This window comes from Gopherus evgoodei, chromosome 1 (genome assembly GCF_007399415.2).
Source record: "Gopherus evgoodei ecotype Sinaloan lineage chromosome 1, rGopEvg1_v1.p, whole genome shotgun sequence".
NCBI lineage: Eukaryota > Metazoa > Chordata > Testudines > Testudinidae > Gopherus > Gopherus evgoodei.
This window is the reverse complement of record NC_044322.1, coordinates 22,117,632-22,136,110: the sequence shown is the minus strand read 5'-3', so window position 1 is coordinate 22,136,110 and position 18,479 is coordinate 22,117,632. Positions and strand designations below refer to the sequence as shown.

General features: G+C 43.7%; 1 protein-coding gene across 1 annotated transcript in view; it reads right to left on the bottom strand.

Annotated features, from left to right (window-relative positions):
* Positions 1-8,631: 8,631 nt before the first annotated feature.
* Positions 8,632-18,479, bottom strand: part of FAT3 (FAT atypical cadherin 3) — a 485,653-nt gene continuing 475,805 nt past the window's right edge. The window contains 3 exon segments of the mRNA XM_030559193.1: positions 8,632-14,776; positions 15,428-15,463; positions 18,246-18,305. Of these exon segments, the coding sequence (XP_030415053.1) occupies positions 14,157-14,776; positions 15,428-15,463; positions 18,246-18,305 (716 nt within the window). The 3' untranslated portion in view covers positions 8,632-14,156.

Sequence of the window (18,479 nt, the reverse complement as noted above, 5' to 3'; positions counted from 1 at the left end):
TCCGCGTGTGGAGAGGCAGACGAGTGGCGTGAAGGCCACGGAGGAGCTGACGACGACCGTGCCAGGCCTCTGCGCCCATAGATCTCACCTCTGTGCGGTGCCGGTGAGCGGTACTGGGAGTCGTGGCGGTATCTTGATCAGGACCAGGACCTGCTACCAGCTCGGTGCCGGGAGGTCGACCGGTGCCGTGTGCCATCGTGCCAGGAACGGCTGCGGTAGGAGCGTCGGTGCCGCGATCTGGACCGGTGCCAAGAGTAGCACAATGGCGACCGGGATCTTGAGCGGTGCCGCGAGTATGACCGGTGCTGTGGGGAGCAGTACCGGGACTGCGAGCGGTGCCAGGATCTTGAGCGATGACGAGGGAGAGAGTAGTCTCTAGATCTGTAGCGGGACCGACGGTGCTCGGTAGTGCCCAGTGAACGTGGCCGCACTATGGTGGGCTTGCCCATCGACTGAATAACTCGCACTGGCGGTGCTGGGGGTTGGGGCAATTCGGGCTCTGTAAGAGCGATGAGGTCACGCGCCACGGAGAAGGTCTCCGGTGTGGAGGGCGCGACGAGCTCAACCGCAGGTTGTGCTGGGGAGCTGAGAGGCACCGGACTCAACGGCTCCTGAGGAGCTGGAATCGACGGTGCGGAGATACTCGGTGCTGCGGCAGATGACGGTGCAGGGCAGTCCGGTTTGGAAGTACGCTCCGACTGCGGTGTAGTTGTAGGTGCAGCAGGAGCCTTGTGCTTCTTACTCCTCGGGGAGAGGGAGCGGTGCCGGCTCGGGTGTTGGGCCGGTGAAGGGTGGGGAAGCGAAGCCCTTGTCGGTGCCGGGCGGTCCGGAGCAGAAGAAATGCTTGGTCCCGGTGCTGGAGTTGGTGCCGACGATGGGGGAGTCAACGCTGCCTCCATCAAGAGCTGCTTTAAGCGACTGTCCCGCTCTTTCTTTGTCCGGGGTTTAAACAACTTGCAGATCCGGCACTTGTCCACAAGGTGGGACTCGCCTAGGCGCCTCAGACAGGAGTCGTGCGGATCTCCTGTGGGCATCGGCCGATGACAGGCCGCACAAGGTTTGAAACCCGGTGAACCGGGCATGGGCCCCGGTACCGGGGGAGGAGAAGGCACGAACCCCCGATCCTCTATAACTATATACAGAACTATAAATAACTAATTTTAAACACTAACTAGAACTACAATAAAAGAACTATATACACGGTACTATACAGGAGTGAAACGCTAGGGAGGTGGAGAACAGCTAGCCGTGCTCCACAGTTCCAATGACTGACACGGGCGGTAAGAAGGAACTGAGGAGCGGGCGGGCCAGCAGGGGTATATATCAGGCGCCATGCTGGCGCCACTCCAGGGGGCGACTTGCCGGCCCACCGAGTGTTGCTAGGGTAAAAAGTCTCCGACGAACGTGCATGCGGTGCGCGCACACCTAATTGGAATGGATATGAGCAAGCACTCGAAGAAGAACATACATTTCGTTAGTGGCTACCTGCCAAGATTTTGGTTTAAGTGACTTGCTGAGCAAAATAATGGAAAGCCTGTTCCAGAGGCAGGATTAGCACTGAGTTCTCCTCCATGGCATCAAAGTGCCTTAGCCATAAGAACACCCTTTTTCTTCCTGCAGCCGCTTGCCTTGTTCTCTTCCGACTTTTAAAGCAACTGAGGCTGAGATCCTACAAACAGCCTCAGACACTACACAACCCTCAATTATGGCCTGAGGATTGTCCAGCCTGGTTGCTGAATCATTGTTATTTCTATGTGGTGGTAGGGTCACTGAGTGACCTCCAAGGGCATTGAGTCCTGAACTGAATAAACCAAACAACAGGGGAAAGGACAAGGTAACAGTACAGAACTGAAACCAAGTAAACCCCCAAGCTGAGTTCGTCCTGCCAACTTCAGTGAATTCATAAGCCTACAAGACGACTGCCCCCAGAAGGACATGGGTCCCTCTCTCCAGGAAGGGGCAAGGGCTGGAATCTCAGACCACAGTTTTCTCTGAGCTGGCTTGGTTACTGAGAGGTTTTGTTGCTTGCTGTCATTTATTTTTGCTATTGAATAAATAGGTTAATAATAGCTGTGAGTTCTTTGCTTGTCTGAGTCATTACACCCGTTCATGGGTGAGAAGAGCCCACGTGACAAATAGCGGGATCGTGACCCTGAAGCTTAGACAATGGGGCTCAGTTATTACCAACCGTCTGCCAGCACGGACTATACTTTTTAGTAATTTTGAGATAGCAATAACTTGGTGTTCAACGAACCCTTAAATCATGCCTAAACCACGTTGTCCCTGTCTATATTCTAGCTCCCCCAGTTCCTTGAATGGCATCTGAGGAAAGACTGGGCTCCTGGCTGAAAGGAAAAGACAGTTACCTTTTCTGTAACTGGCGTTCTTCGAGATGTGTTGCTCAGGTGTATTCCACAGTAGGTGTGCGTGTTTGCCACCTGCACCGGTGCCGGAAGTTTTTCCCTCAGCAGTACCCGTACTGGGGGAGCACCGCTGTGATCCCTGGAGAGGCACCTCTATATCACGCTATAAGGGGAGCTGTGCACTCCTCCCACCCTCAGTTCCTTCTTGCCAGACAACTCCAACAGAGGGGAAGGAGGGTGGGATGTGGAATACACCTAAGCAACACATCTCGAAGAACTTGCCCGGGACTGAGGGCCTGACACTGGTGGTTCCCCGGGTATCAATAAGCTCAAGATGTCTCGCGTGGCCTCTGGTGTCAACGGCATCCTCACTGCAGGGGAGGCCCGCGCAGACAGAACCAGGCTGATCCTCTCAAAATGAGTCAGAGACCTAGGACCCCAGGGGAATTGAGGGCTGCCCGGTTCAGGACCAGCCTCACCCCTCTCCTTTTCTCAGTGCCACTGTGAGATGGAAGTCTTCCCTTGCTTCTTGGAAGGGGAGTGGTGCCAGCTAGTGGAGGGGACTTTGCTATGCACCAAAGATGCAGTGCTGGGTGCTGAGTCTGCTTGGCATGCTGGGGTAGGGACCAGCGCCGATTCCATCAGAAGAGTGTGAAGCCTGATGTCCCTCTCCTTCTTAGTCCACGGCTTGAATGACCTGCAGATCTTGCAGTGTTCACTCACATGAGTTTCGACCAAGCAGAGGAGATGGTCAGTATGTGGATCACTTCTGGGCATAGAATGGCGACGGGAGCTGCACGACTTGAAGCCTAGGGCACGAGGCATGCCCTGAGCCCACTCTAACTACTTGAAAAACTACTAAAAGTAACTGTACCACTAAGCTCAACTAGAGAAGCTGCAGCGAGGCTGGAGCAAGACATTCCGACTGCCTTCACTGGCGGCAAGAAGGAACTGAGGGTGGGGGGAGCGTGTGACTCCCCTTATAGCGTGATATAGAGGCGCCATTCCAGGGGTAGCAGCGGTGCTCCCCCAGTACGGGTACTGCTAAGGGGAAAACATCCAACACTGGTGCATGCGGCGAGCACGCACACCTACTGTGGAATACACATGAGCAATCACTCAAAGAAGAACATGCCCTGCTGAACAGAGGTGCTGCTGACAAAGGGCTATATTGACAGCATTGTTGTTCCCCGGTGTGGCTGAACAAGCAGGAGTAAAACCATCCTCCTTCCTCAGATGGTTACTCTGGCTGCAGGGAGGAGACAAAGGTTGCTTGCAAGTAAGCAAGGAGGAGCCCAGCCTCCCATCGCCCTAACAGATAACCGGCATCGGTATCCTGGTGAACAGGGAAGGGGTATGCTGCTCCATGGGGAGACGTGAGTAGCACACAGAAGGGCAGATCAAAGTTAGAGTTACCTATGCCCTGTCCCTTTAAGGATTGAAGGGCTGCTGAGAGGGGTTAAAGGGAACAGCTGTGGTTGCAGCAGCAGAGTAGTGTGCGCTCTGCAAGGACTGGGTTGGGTTGGGTCACGCTGTGTGTGTTTGTCTGGATACAAAGTTGAATAAAACTCCAGTTTTAAAATGGTCCCTGCTCTGGGAGGGTAACATGCGTCATAACTGACTTCCTCTCCAGAGCGTGGGAGGAATGGTGTCTGGTTGTGAATGATATGACAAGCAAAGCTGTTCCTAAACCTACTGCGTCAGACTGTACATCTCTCTTTAGGGGGGATGAATAATTAACATTGCTAGGGGCTGGGTCTAATTTATACAGGTCTTAGGGGAGAATTGTAATAAGATGATGAAAACAATGAAAGATCCTTTGAGATGAGAGCAGCAGCAGGGAGGGCTTCTTATTTTCTAATAAAAAATAATGCAGAATTAAGACTTGGAGCTATCTGCAGGGGCGGTTCGTACTTTTGGTCTTCAAGAACTCGCTGCCATGGGAACACGTCAAAACTTACACTGACTTCCGGCAGACAGGCTCTGGGAGCAGTAGGTGGTGCGCACTTCCATTGAAGATAAGGGGCCAGATTCACAAAGCTACTTAGGTGCCTAAAGATGCCTATGGATGTGGAGGCTCTTAGGTACTTTGGAGTTTTGAAATGAATGGAAGGTACCTTTGAAAATCTGGGCTTTAGTGGGATGTTTGACTTCAACAAGAGTTAGCGTAACTCATTGAAGCGCTTTCATAAAAGGCAGTTGGTGCCCATGTCCATCGTTAGGAGCTAGAATTCCTTTGTGCATCAGGCCCCTAGAATTGGGACTGATGCGTGGGACTACATGTGATTGAAATTAGGCACATCTCAACAACTTGATCCACGGCGGCAAGCCACTGCAACAGTACAGGTGGGACCACCTCATTGCAGCATGCAGAGAGACTCTTAGCACTTCATGTCTCTAGATCCCATCTATTTACTATCAGAGGGGTAGCCGTGTTAGTCTGGGTCTGTAAAAAGCGACAGAGTCCTGTGGCACCTTATAGACTAACAGACATATTGGAGTAAGAGCTTTTGTGGGTGAATACCCACTTCATCACCCACAAAAGCTCATGCTCCACTATGTCTGTTAGTCTATAAGGTGCCACAGGACTCTCTGTTGCTATCTACTTACTAGACATCCTAGCATCCAGTGCTAGGTACCAGAGCTAGCTGCATTCTTTTTATCAATGCAGTAAGTGCTACCAGTGAGTAAATCCCCCCCACACTCTGCCCTATGCTTGGGATCTTCACCTTTCCAGCACAGTCCAGCTCTGGGTCTAACAGCCACAATTTAGCTCTTTCTTTCAAGCTCCATGGACTAGTGACTGTGCCTCCTGCTCTGTTCTGTACAGCACCAAGCACAGTAATTGTTCTCAGTTAATAATCAAATGCAATAAGTTGCGATATTGCAATGAAATTTGCATGGTTAAAGTTCTCTGAAGTCCAAAACAGTCACTCCAACAGTGATAGCTCACCTGCATCACAGATTTGTTATAATTATTACATTGGTAAAGCTGCTATGCAATAGCACTAAATGTGTCCAATAAAATTACAAATGCATGAGGTAGGATTTATGGTATTAATTTCAGTGCACAGGTAGTAACAAATTTAACTATATATTTAACCAGGTAAGCAGGGACAGAAAAAAAAATATGGTTGAAATGTTTGCCCCACTGAAGTCAATGGGAGTTTTGCTTCAATGGAGCCAGGATTTCACCCTATATATTTGTAATGAGGCTGAATTAGCATACCTGTTATTATCGTCACACCTGTTTTTGGAGACTAACACTGTACTGCCCTGTAATTGTATTAAGAATTATCTAAGCATTTAATTCTTTAAGTTCTTTTAAAGAACATATATTGTGAAAAGTGACCTGCAAAGGAAAACAAGTGTTGAATGTGCATCTTTTTTCGCCTCTTTTGGAGGTATACACTAGGCATTCCACAGTGTGCCCAGCTAATGGATCATCACACAGAGACTGAGGGCCAAATTCTCTGCTACACCTGTTTACAGCAACATTTGACCCTGGGACACAAGCTTATGACACTTATGAGTTCAAACAACTAGTGACCAGATGGGAAAACCTGAATTTGGTTCTACACAATCCTGCACTGCTTTGGGCTCAACAGACTTCTCTGCTCGCTGAAGAACCCAGGGCCATATTCTTACCTGCCATTGACTTTACAGCAGTTCCTCTACTGTTTTGAGTGGAGTCATTCCTAATTTACACTGGTGTAAGGGAGAGCAGAAGTAAGCCCTAAAATATCAGAAATGAAAATCCAGTATCAAATTCTCTCAGGCAAACGAAAGAAGCTGATATTGGCAGGTATGAGGGCAACAAGTATCGTCAGGGAAACAGAAAGCCAGAGAGGCCTTGTCATGTCAAGGGAGAAAATACCAGCCGTCAAAGCTAAACTACTGGAGAAACAAGTCATAACTGAAGCAGTTTCCTCCACCTGCTGTTCAACTGTTCTGTCCTCTCTTCCTGGCTCATGGGTTCCGCTCCCTGCAGTTCATAGCCCTTATTTACAAGTGAGGAATTGGGGCTCGGAAGTCTCTGTTTGTTGCAGCATCTAACTACAGGTAGAGAGCAGGCAGGGGGTTTGTAAATTACTGTTCCCACACTGCAGAGAGAGTCCTAGTTACAGGGGTGATTTATTTTTAACTGGGAGGGAGAGGGGGAGAGAAACAGGAAAAGATGCTACCAGGAGTGGCAAGGCTTCAATTTGTAAATTGTGACACTCATTTAAGTTTAATGATCCTGAAGCCTCTATCTCTTCACTTCCATTCGATCCACACAGAGGACTGTGCAGTCTCTGTCAGTGAGATGCTCAGATACTACAGCATGGGGGCCAGAACTGCCTTGTTAGATAGATGGCTTCTTTTGCCGAAATGTTTCTGTTTTGCAAATGCAGCTTTTGTTTTACCCTGAACATCCCACTGTGAACATATAAGAAAAGCCTCCAGGTGAAAACCCAGCACCACTGAAATCAGTGAACTCCCACTGACTTCAATGAAGCTGACATTTCCTCCTCTGTACCTATTCATGTTTTCAATGCTTTGTTATTTTTATATATTGGAAACACTATTTATCACAAATGCTGCTTGTTGGCATAAAATGAAGAATTCCCCTTCTTTAACCTCATCTAATTACTCATACTTATAATGATAGTTTTATTGTCCCACATCTCTTAGTAGTTTTGAATAAAATTGCTACCGAATCCTCAGGCATCCATTCTGAGAGTGTTATGGGAGCAAAGAACCGGGGGCTGATACCAGAAAACGGGAGAATCACTGAACTGTTTGCCATGGAAGGGGAATAGAGTTTTACTTTAAGAGTGATTTTGAAAAAGCACTCGCTGTATTAGCAGTTCTAAACTGGGTTGAAATTAATTTGTTTTGCCTGAAAAAGATGTTTGCCAGTGTCTCCCCACAGATCTTGCACTCCCTACCTCTCCAAACAGGCAGATGGATCCTCCAATGGCTGAATTTTTGACTCCTAGTCCTGAGAGCAGCTTGCCTACATGTGGTCGGGTTCCAGAGCATCCACATCTGTTTACACTGTCTGTTTGGGGAAGCAGTGAAAGAGCAGCCTTCTACCTCCAGAACAAAGGAGATGTGGACTGAAAATAAATTAACATGGTTCAAATGAGGGCCCTGAAGTCTCAGAAAAGCTTTGTTCCCTTGAAAGGTATAGACCAGGGATGGCCAACCAGAGCCTGAGAAGGAGTCAGAATTTACCAATGCACATTGCTGAAGAGCCACTGTAACACATCAGCAGCCCCCCAGCAGCTCACACTACCCACTCGCGTCTCTCACCCACCAGCAGCCCTGCCAATCAGCACCTTCCCCTCCCTCCCCATCAGCTGTTTTGTGGCATGCAGGAGACTCTAGGGGGAGGAGGGAAGAGTGAGGGCATGGCAGGCTCAGGGGAGGGAGTGGGAATGGGTGGAGGGCGACAAGGCCTGTGGCAGAGTCAGGGGGGTGAGCAGTGAGCACCCCCCCGGCACATTCAAAAGTTGGCGCCTGTAGCTCCAGCCCCAGAGTCGGTGCCCATACAAGGAGCCGCATATTAAATTCTGAAGAGCCACCTGTGGCTCTGGAGCTAGGTTGGCCATGCCTGGTATAGATGCTTTTGCTTGGCATCCTGCTTTGTTTTCCCACTATACAACTTTAAATTCATGTTTCCAGGAGGCCAAGGAATAGTATCTGAATTCTGATCAGTGGTTTAGTTTCAAGTGATGCCATCCTATGAACATCACTCTGCCAAATTGGTGGTGTGAGAGGTCTAAATCCATTCTCCAAACGGTTTTGTATGGGAGTCATTTAAAAAAAAATTGTATGGTTGTGTTCTGTAAACAGGATTAAAATGTGTTTAAAGGGCTCTGAAACAAACAGTTTCCCTTCTTACTTGGAGCCAGTGTTTCTTCTCAGCATGTTGGCAGCAGGTGGGTCAGAAGATCTCAGCAAATGTGTCTAGAGTTAAATTAATCTTGTGGGTGGGTGATTCCCTTGAATTCTGCTGTCATGAATCCCTATACACAAAACTCTGAGTAGACTGAAAGATCTCTGAGACAGGGACTTTTTTTTAGTAAATCTGAAAAGTGCGTGCTTTCTGGATGACAACGAACAGTAGGGAGAACTATACATTGCAATGTGAATTTTCCCTAGACTGCTGGCAAAATTTATATGCCTCATCTGAATCCCTCTTTTCAAAATGCGTCCTAATGAAAACGTCAATAAATAGGAAACACATGTAGGTTTTTTTTGTTTTTTACTTAAACTTGTTTTAACCATCAACTTTAGCAAATTTTGGCAGTTACAAACCTGTACACTTTTTTTCCTTTTTTATAGCAAAAGAACACAAGACAATACTGCTAACAGCAATTATGAAGGAACGATTACTCTTCAGATGAGGGCCGAGATCCACTCGAAGTGATTACCTTCTCCTTTGCATACGGGTGTTTTTTTTGTCGATGAAGAAATGATGAATCTTAACAGCTACTTGACTTGGCGTAAAAATCATGTCTCTAAGTCTTTGTGCAAAACACACTGATTTTAAAAAAAGTCAATAAAAAAAATCTTCTTAAAAAACAGAAAAGTTAAATGAAAAGAGCTGAACCAAAAGGAAAGTTACAGTACATTTGAAATGAGTAAAAATTACCATTTTTTTCAAATCTAAATTTTTTTTTGTTTTTTTCTGTTATTACCTTAAAAGTTTAAACCAACTTGGATGACTTTCTTTTAATTATATCAAACAAAAATTTAAAGCAACCTGATTGGCATCAAATATCTACAAAAGCCTGGTAATTTGAAACCATTATATACATTATTTTTATAAATTTCTTTTTAAACACCAAAACATACATCTTTTACATACCAGCCTGCTTGTAACAGGTAAAATTTACAAGACAATCTTTCTGATACAGTGCTTTAAAGAGAACTGCTTCCATTTCCCAAATGCATTTGTCACTTCCTGAAAAGCAGTAGTATGGGCTCATAAAATTGTTAAATAGTAGCAATTCAGGTATTCATATGACGGAAGAATAATTACAGTACTGAGGGTTCCAATCTCATTCCCGTAATACAATTCAAGTGCATCCTTAACACTGGTAACAAGAAGTTATGGCCTTCGCGTAATACTACGTATTTGGAATTATTGCTTTTTGTTATTACATAAAGAAATGAATTTCATTTTATTCTTTTCCCGCCCACCCATCTGTTCCTCCCCCATAAGATGTGACTATAGGTAAATCAATGCCCCTTCTGTTAATGGCTGACTTTGTAGGTCAAGTTTACAGACTACAAGCTAAAGGCAATGGATAGTAATGTGAATACTGTTAATTTCTAGGGCTTGTTGTATTACTGATGTGTACTGAGAGGACAGAGATGCAAACTGGCAAAAAAGCAGAGATCTATACCATAGAGCACGTACCATCACGAATCTGAAGAAGTCTATCTCCCCTTTAGAACCTTTTAACTTCCATAATTACTCATGTAATAATTGAAAAAAAAAGACTATAATGGTAATATTGATCTAACAAAGATGCATTTCCTCTATTGGTTTAACATAACTGTTTTCCTTAATTATGAATGATACCAGCCTTTTAAAGAAAGCATTGCAGTAATCAACAGTAATGGTCCACCACATCTTGAGTTGCTCCTGGGTTGTGGAGTTTAAATATCATGGCATGATTTTCAAACAGGAATATGACTTGCTACACAAGTGTGTATATATATACTATTCCTGTTAGACCTGCCTTTTCCATTGAAACTTGTATTGAGGCAGGACAACAATTGTCATGTAACATATTGTAGGCTTTATAACAGGCTAGAATTCTTTTTGTTGAGGATCAAAGTTAAACAACTCTAAGATACATGCTCAGCATGAGATTCTGTGCTGTGCCTCTGAGAGGTGCAGCCCAGGTGGAGCTGGAGTCTCTAAACCACCTTCGTGTCTTCTTGACCATGGGCTGTTCCTGTCTTCCAAACCTTGCCTTGAGAAAGGACTCTGGAAGGTCAGCCCTATGGCTGCCTCCTGCAGTGCTTGTGCCAGGCGAATCCTCCCCCACCTTTATGTGGGACTTTTAGGGCCCCTGTACACCACTTTGGCCCTTTTACCCAGTGTAAAGGAGCCAGAGCAGGAGTACTTGTATTTTTTCCCTCAGAAGCTCATAAATTGGAGGCAAAATGTTAATAATAATTAAAAAAAAACATGTTTGCCAGATCCTCCTTTACGCTAGGGCCACTTTAGAGGGTCTTGGCAGTGTAAATGGCATTGACACCCACTTTAAGGCCCTTAAAGGAGCATTGGTGTAAATGAGAACAATAGAACATATGCATCATGTAAGTTAGACCCACAAACATACTTGGCAACCTAAGAAATTCTGATAAAGATACGAATTTATTTTCTGAGTAGTTGCTGCCTTTTTTTTTTCTTAAATAAAAAGCGAAGAGTGTATTTACCATAAAGGACGGTGGTTTTGCCATGGAATAGCATCATTTGATATTGCAGTCGGTCTGTGAAAACTCTTTACAGAAGAATCTGAAGGGAAATATCATGTAGTAGAGACATCTACAGGAATGTGAATTGTGACACTCTACAGGCACAGTTAGTCAAGACTAGCAGGGATTCTGAGGAAAGACCTAACGAGGCAGCTGAGAAGACAGCAACAGAAAAAACCCATCATACGACAGAGTAACATACATCGGATGGAACAGTGCAAACTACCTACTCATGCACTCAGTTGGTTCATATCAGAGTTAATCAAAGCACACCATTAATTAAAAAAGCAAATAAGATGCTGAGTTGTATTAGCAAGGAAACAGAAAGTAATGTGAGACTGTTATTGCACGCATTAATGCTTGAGAAGGTTTTCACCTTGAGATCTGCATTCAAGTTTGGTCACTGAAAAGAACTAGAAGAGAACCAGAAAGGCAATAGAAGTGGGGACAGGCATTGAGGGGTTTCTATGTGAGGAAAGACTGAATACAGGAGGTCTATTTAGTTTGGAGAGGAGGAGATATTGAGGTATATAAAATCATGAATGGTACGGAGAAGGTTAATCATGTGCTCCTATATCCCCTTCTCCATAGCACATTAACAAATTGGTGCTTGACTAAATGAAATGGTAACAAAATTTAAAAGCCAGAAAAGGAAGTATATACTGAAGCTACATGTATTTTACCAGTCAAACTCACTGCCCACAAGATATTACTGAGGCAACAAGCTTAATAAGAACCATTGGTCTTTTCTGGTATGACAACTGCTATGTTACAACTGTGTTTCCCTTTGTGACACTTTTGATATGTCCCTATAAGGAAAATAACTTAGATACCAGTGTCTCGGGGATCTAGTACCCAAAGATGGTTTCTACAGATGAAGATGGTGAGTATATTTAATAACTAGTTGGAGGCAAAAAGAGAGTTCATTGCATAATAGTTCAAAATGTGGTACACTGAGAGTTGACTTGAAGCAAACCCCAAGTATGCCACAGCCATGTGCTAAAAGAGTATTAAATTCACAGAAATTCATATCAGCATTAAAACTATTGCACAACAGCTAAACTTGCAGCTTTTTACATTTGTTAAAACTCAAAATATTCCTATCCTTGAAATAATACTAATCTATTCCTTGCAACCACTTCTCTGCCATGTAAACTTTGTAAGCAAGGCATGGTCATGCTGCATAACTAAATCTGTGCCTTGGCTGCAGCCAAACTATTTCATGGTGTGTAGGGAAGTCCCTCATTTTCCTCGCAATCATGATCTATCTGAAATCTGTATTTTTTCTTTAAAATGGTGGGAGAGTGGAAGGGAAAGGGGATCAGAATGTACCATGAACACATTTAGAACATATCACTCTTACAGAAGCACGTCTGCTTTGAGGAGACCAAGTGACATTCATAAATTCAATGAACACGAACTATATGCAGGCAAGTACTTCATAATACTTGTATGTGCAGTACATTCTCTTGCCTAAAGTCCACTTGATTAATTATGTACCTCTACGTACTGTAACTGGATTGTTTTCTAATGAAGAATTGTTGCACGATCCAAAGTAAAACCAATCTTCTACTGATATATGATATACTGGAGGGAAGCACTGAAATATCAGGTTACACTGCAAAGTTTAGAGACCATGTTTTATTAAAAGTGTCACAAGCTACACAACCATTTAAGAAACATTCTCAATAATCTGTTTCCTTTTGGGGCAACTTGTGAATAATCACCAGCTGTATGATAAGAAATAAGACAGACTTATGACAACTGAATGGGTAAAATTCAGTTCAGTTGGGAATCTCTCTTCCTAAAAACGATCCAGTTAACTTATTTGACCAAGAAACAGGATAAGACAGCAGCATGAAAAACCTGTTAGAGCATCCATTCATCCATAACTTCTACCTATCCAATACACTTTCAGAATGACTGAGTTCCGCTAGGGAAGGATGTGGATAATAAAACATTAATGCAAAGTGGAGACTTCCTCCTATTCAATGTACAATGTATAGCCACAGAGATGTACAAATGCTGTAGAAGTACTCATAACTGTAGTTAAAAATATTTTCACAGCATCGAGTAAAGGGCACATATAGATTTTTACTGCAGTGAGTGGAAAAAACAGGTTTCCATATTGCATTTAACCCACTCTGGATGATTAATGTGAAATGCCAAAATTAACCTGAGGTGGTGTTTTTGCATTTTACAGTATTATACAAAAGCGCTTTAACTCTGTGAATATGATTTGGGAGTTCTGAGGGAATACAGGACCAGATACTCAGCTGATGTTGATGTAAATTAACATATCTCCATTGACTACACCAGTCGAGGATCTGTTCCACAAACTCGAGGGCAGGACATTTTTCAGCTGTAGCTGATCTAGCAATTTAAGATTATAGTAGAGTGTGTATGCAAACTAATTTAACTGGACTATGACAGCATTATGACTGCTGTTAAAAAGCTGCAAGGAAGCCCAAAATAAAAGCAGCAAAACGTGGTAGTTCAGGTTCAGTTCTGTTCTCAGATACATGGTCACATTCGGTACACAAATCATTGGGAGTTACACATGTGTATCTAAGGGCAGAATTTGGCCATTAGTGTGTCAGACTCGCAAGGGTTAAATGTCACAATATTTGGAAAGTCTCATAATTCAACGTATACACACACATCTGAAAGTAAGTTTGAATAATGGCAACCAACCTAGTCTAGTTTGGTGTATAATATATAATGTATATATGTGTCTTACTCTATGCACACAAGGTAGGATTCGATGTGATATATAAACAAAACTATAAATAAATAGTTATTTATGGACAGATATCCATGTTGATAAGTTTTCTTTTAAATGCTTTTTTAACAAAACCAATGGAAATGTTTTACATATGACCAAATTATTTCACTCTTTAGCTGACGTAAAATTTCATGCAACGATGCCTCTTGGAATCATCCTCCCCTTTGCTAATACTGCAGGGAGAGATTGTAACACTTTTAATAATACAATACCAAATAAATAGCAGGTGAAGAAAGGGAACTTAAAAGGTGAAATTGTTTCCCCCCTCAGAAACTCTGTGAGTGTACTCTTGGTAATAAATAGATGGTACATATTCTCCAGATTGTCTGTAACAATTTTGTGGCACACAGCTTAACATAACTGGTCTCTTTATGTCTGCACATACAGTATCATTTTTGAACAAGTTAATAGGTTATATTGGATTTCTGCCTTGCCCAATATACATAGATACATCTTTACCAAAATGTCTTCTCAGTATTTATACTGTTAATTGGACCAAAAGACCACCAGAAAAAAAGTCTCCTTTACACTTGTGTCTGATGCTGGGTCTCCACAAATGGAATGTGAACGTTATCTAGGATGAGCTCCTCCACACTTTCAAAGTCACTCATGGCTACTTCGGAATCGTCAAAGCCACAGCTGGCTGAAATGTCAGATGAGGAGGCATCCAGAGAGTTGTGTAAGGATAAGGGCATCTTACCTGCACTAACATTTTCCATGCTCTGGCCTGGGACAACAGCAAAAGTACTAAATTCATTCACAGTCTGAGACCCAGCAGCATCCATCTCGTTGGGGAAATGATGAGGAGGGAGGTATTGGCTAGGGTGGAACTGTGGCCGCCGTCTGCAATCTGGGCTGAGTGTGCTAGCCATTGAGACTGGCTGTGATGGTGGAAGGGTTTCATATTGGTCTGGATAGTCCTCTGGGAGTGGAGGAGGTAACTGGTCCTGACTTAAAAACTCCTCTTCGTGAGGAGGAGGATAGTCACTATCGATGTCATAGCCACCAAGGTAGTAATCAGTTTCCAGTTCCCTGTTACTTCCATGATGCACCGAGCCTCCATCTGCTGTTTCATAATTGGGCACTTCCTCAATGTCAGACAAACGAGCGCTTGGCATCCAGTCAGAGGTGTCCCAGTGATAAGCTGTAAAGGGGAACAAACTCTTTAGGATGGAGAGTAACTAATAAGAACAAAACCTACTGCATGCACCTGCTACAGAGCAAATATTCACAGCAAATTTCAGCCACAGATGCAAATATAATCAGCATGCTCCATAGCCTGCTAAAACCGGTCAGCCATGCTCTCCCCAGAGGGGGGGGAAAAACAACTTTACATCACGGTGCCAACACAAAGATTAAAAGAAAAAACACAAAACCATCTGAAAGCATTTCACATTGAAGGATGCAAGTAAGTACAGTATATTAGAAATTATGAGTCTAAGAAACCAAAATGCTGGAAATCTGTGAATTAATATTTTTCACAAGGGATTAAAAAAATCCAGCATGCTCAAAATAGCATATCTGTCACCCCCAAACAACTTTGTTTTAGGAGAGAAAATACACAGGACACACAAAGTGAACAGCTGAGAGGTCAAAAAGTATGGATGGCCCCTGAAGTAAACACTGAATGGCAAAATTCCCAAGCATGCAGAATTTGGACATAATATAATTCGGAAGAGGGAAGACATGAAGCACATTGATACTGAGAAAACAGAAACCAATGCCTTCCATCCCCCCTCCCCCCCCCCCCCCCCCGACACAGTCCAATAGGCAGAAAGCATCTCAGAAAAGTCACCTCTGTTGTAGTTCTGTCCTTGATCCATAACAGACACTGTTAGATACAAAGTGAAAAGTAAAAGCTGGTAATTCAAAGCTTGCTACCAGCATAGAGTTACAGGTGAAAATACAACTCTTAGCATGCATATGTCTAAAATACAGCTGGCGGTACATTGTTTTAATAGCATTTTTAATTGCGCCTTAGTTTAACGTACCAGGTAAGCTTGCCCAATCAAACACAGGCATATATGGAAACATTCTGTCACTTGCAGCAGTAAGTCATATTCCTTTTCTTTCGTCATCCTAATTATCTATCCTCTCAACAAATATGGAATTAAATTAAAGCTGGAATTTAAATTAAATTAATTAAAGCCATCCAGAGTGAGTAAGGTTTATAACTGTATAATACATTTCTCTCTCTCTTGCTCACTTTGAAATGGAAAAATAAGAATCTACTATTCTCAGTTCAAACAAATCTGAGCTCACCCAAGTTCAGATACCATGATGATGGGCATGATATAAAAACCTGAATAGAACAGAAAGCCATTCCACGGAGTCATCAGCTATACTACCCAAGATTGCATGCTCCCCGATCCTACACCCTTGATGCCCAAATTGTTCTGCCATGCTAGCTGATAGGGGAAGGGGGATTCCAATATGGTGAAGTGAAGAGAAGAGGGATAAAGCAGTGTAACCTGTTACATTTTCTTAAAAATAAGTTCTAGTAATTCAATCACTAGTTACTATGCTCAACGCAGGAATCACTGAGCAAAAATCTATGGACTGTGTTATTGCAGGAGGTCAGATTAAATCATGATAAAGGTATTTTATGGCCTTCAGATGTATTAACCTATGTATCCCAGCCAGGGCTGAGATAAAAGAGTGAGAGAGAGAGAGAGTGTGTGTGTGTGTGCGTGTGCGTGCAAGGAGGGAAACCATCCCAGTTCCCTGAGCTGGGGCCTGGAGCAGAACTGGGTGGCACTCCCTCCCCACCTCATGTGGGGGCTGGCCTGGGCCCCAACTTTGCCCCGCCCAAATGTTCCTCCATGCACCCCCTTGGGGGGGTGTGCCACACAATTTGGGGACCTCTGGATTACACTGACAACACTCTTTGTTTGTAACCAGTATTATGCTCTCCTCCTAGCTATCTTCAGTCAGTGCAATTATACTGTACCCACGGCACACCAGATACCTTAACAGCTGCATCTTTTCACTACCCAGTAGAACCTCACTAATTTGCTGACCTGCACCACTCACAATTCCCACATGAAATAGTGTCCTCTGCCCCTGACTTCTCAGCAAGGGTTTAACAGCAGATGTTGGTGCGTGGTCTCGTGATTAAGGGCTTGCCTATACTGCGAGCGGCATTAGCTTTGTCGCAAAGCCATAGTCACACTGCTGCTTGCATCGGCAAAACTTTTTGTCTTTTGCAGCGGGGGCTTTTTTTGTCAACAACATCACAGCATAGACATACCCGAAGAATCCACTGCTTTTACCCAACTCTACTATGGAACATCTAGGTCTCACATCAGGAGTTTGGAGGTGGGCACAATATTTTCAGTGGAGGCTTCTGAAATTTATTTCCATATTGTCTTGAGTCAACTGACCATTATGGTATGGTGTGCAGCCAATTTGTTTTTCAAGTTTTTGTCTTGAGAAACTGAGGTATTGGCATTGTTTCTTATTTTCTTAATTTGGGGTCGAGTCTATTTTATTAGTTAACATTGATTACCTCATTGTATTGGTTTTATTACATTGTATATTTTAGACAACTGCCTAGGGTATATTCTTAGATCTCAGGAAATAAGCATGTATGTTCATAAGCTATTCCGGCTAAATGAATCTTTGAAAACTGCCATGAAAATACACTAGCCTGGGCACAAAATCATCTACCTCAGCATTTATTGCCATTATAATAAAGATATTATTTGCCCATTCTTAAACATTACTCAGCCTGGGCTAGCAGCAGTCTGTAAGGCTGGACTAAACTATACTTCCTAAATAAGGGTGAAATCCTGAGCAAGCCAGACTTGATGGGCTTAGTAAATACATAATAAAACCTAGCCCTTATATAGCACTTCTCACCAGTAGATCTCAAAGTGCTTTACAAAGGAGGAGAGTATAATTATTCCCATTTTACAAGTGGGGAAACTGAGGCACAGCAAGGTGAAGTGACTTGCCCAGCAAGCTAAGTGTTCCAGCTGGGAACAGAACCAGTTGTCCTGAGTCCCAGTCCAGTGCTTTATTCACTAAGCAACACTGCCTCCAATGGGGGGCTATGAAACCCTCACTCTAACTGAGAACCAGGACATGTTTTTGTAGTAGCATCCATAGCTTTCTGCACAACCCGTGTGTTGGCACTGTGGCCCATTTGGCTACGCCCACACCTGCTGTCAACCCCCATCTCCTCTCCATGCAGTCCTGTGACGTGAAGAGCTGCAGAACTTAGCTCCACTGTGATCAGGGGTTAAACAGTCCCCATGCATGGTCCCCCAGCATCTTTCTGTAGGACAGACACAGCAGTCTGGCTACGCCATGAGCTTAATCTTCCTCCCATTCAAGTCAGAGTAACTCCCATTGACTTGAATGGCACAGGATCAAGCCCCGTGTGCCCTTCCGTATCCTGGATGTCACCCAAAATTACCGAAGTGGATTTTGTGATGCATCATCCTAGCTCTTATTCTGTTGTGTTTGTTTGTGACCTTGCTAATTGGTAAAGCCATCAGCTGTAGTGGGTTTGCCAGTCAGTGTAGATTAGTGAGGTTCTTCTGTAGTGTTTCAACAAAGAATACAGGAGGCAATGTTTGCAGAATAATTATGAAAAAAAAATTAAATACCTTCATTTTCTATAGTGTCAACTACATTGTTGACAAGCTGTATGACAGTCACTATGGAAGCTTGTGGAAAAGGGAGAGCAGAAAATAAAGGGAGGGGAAGGATAGCTTTAGGTTAGTATTTAAAAACACACACAATATGTTCCCACATTAAACTTTCTCAAACAGAACTGGCATGGAAAAGGCTGCCAAACAATTCATGAATTATGCAGTGGTTTCCAACACATTTCATTTCAG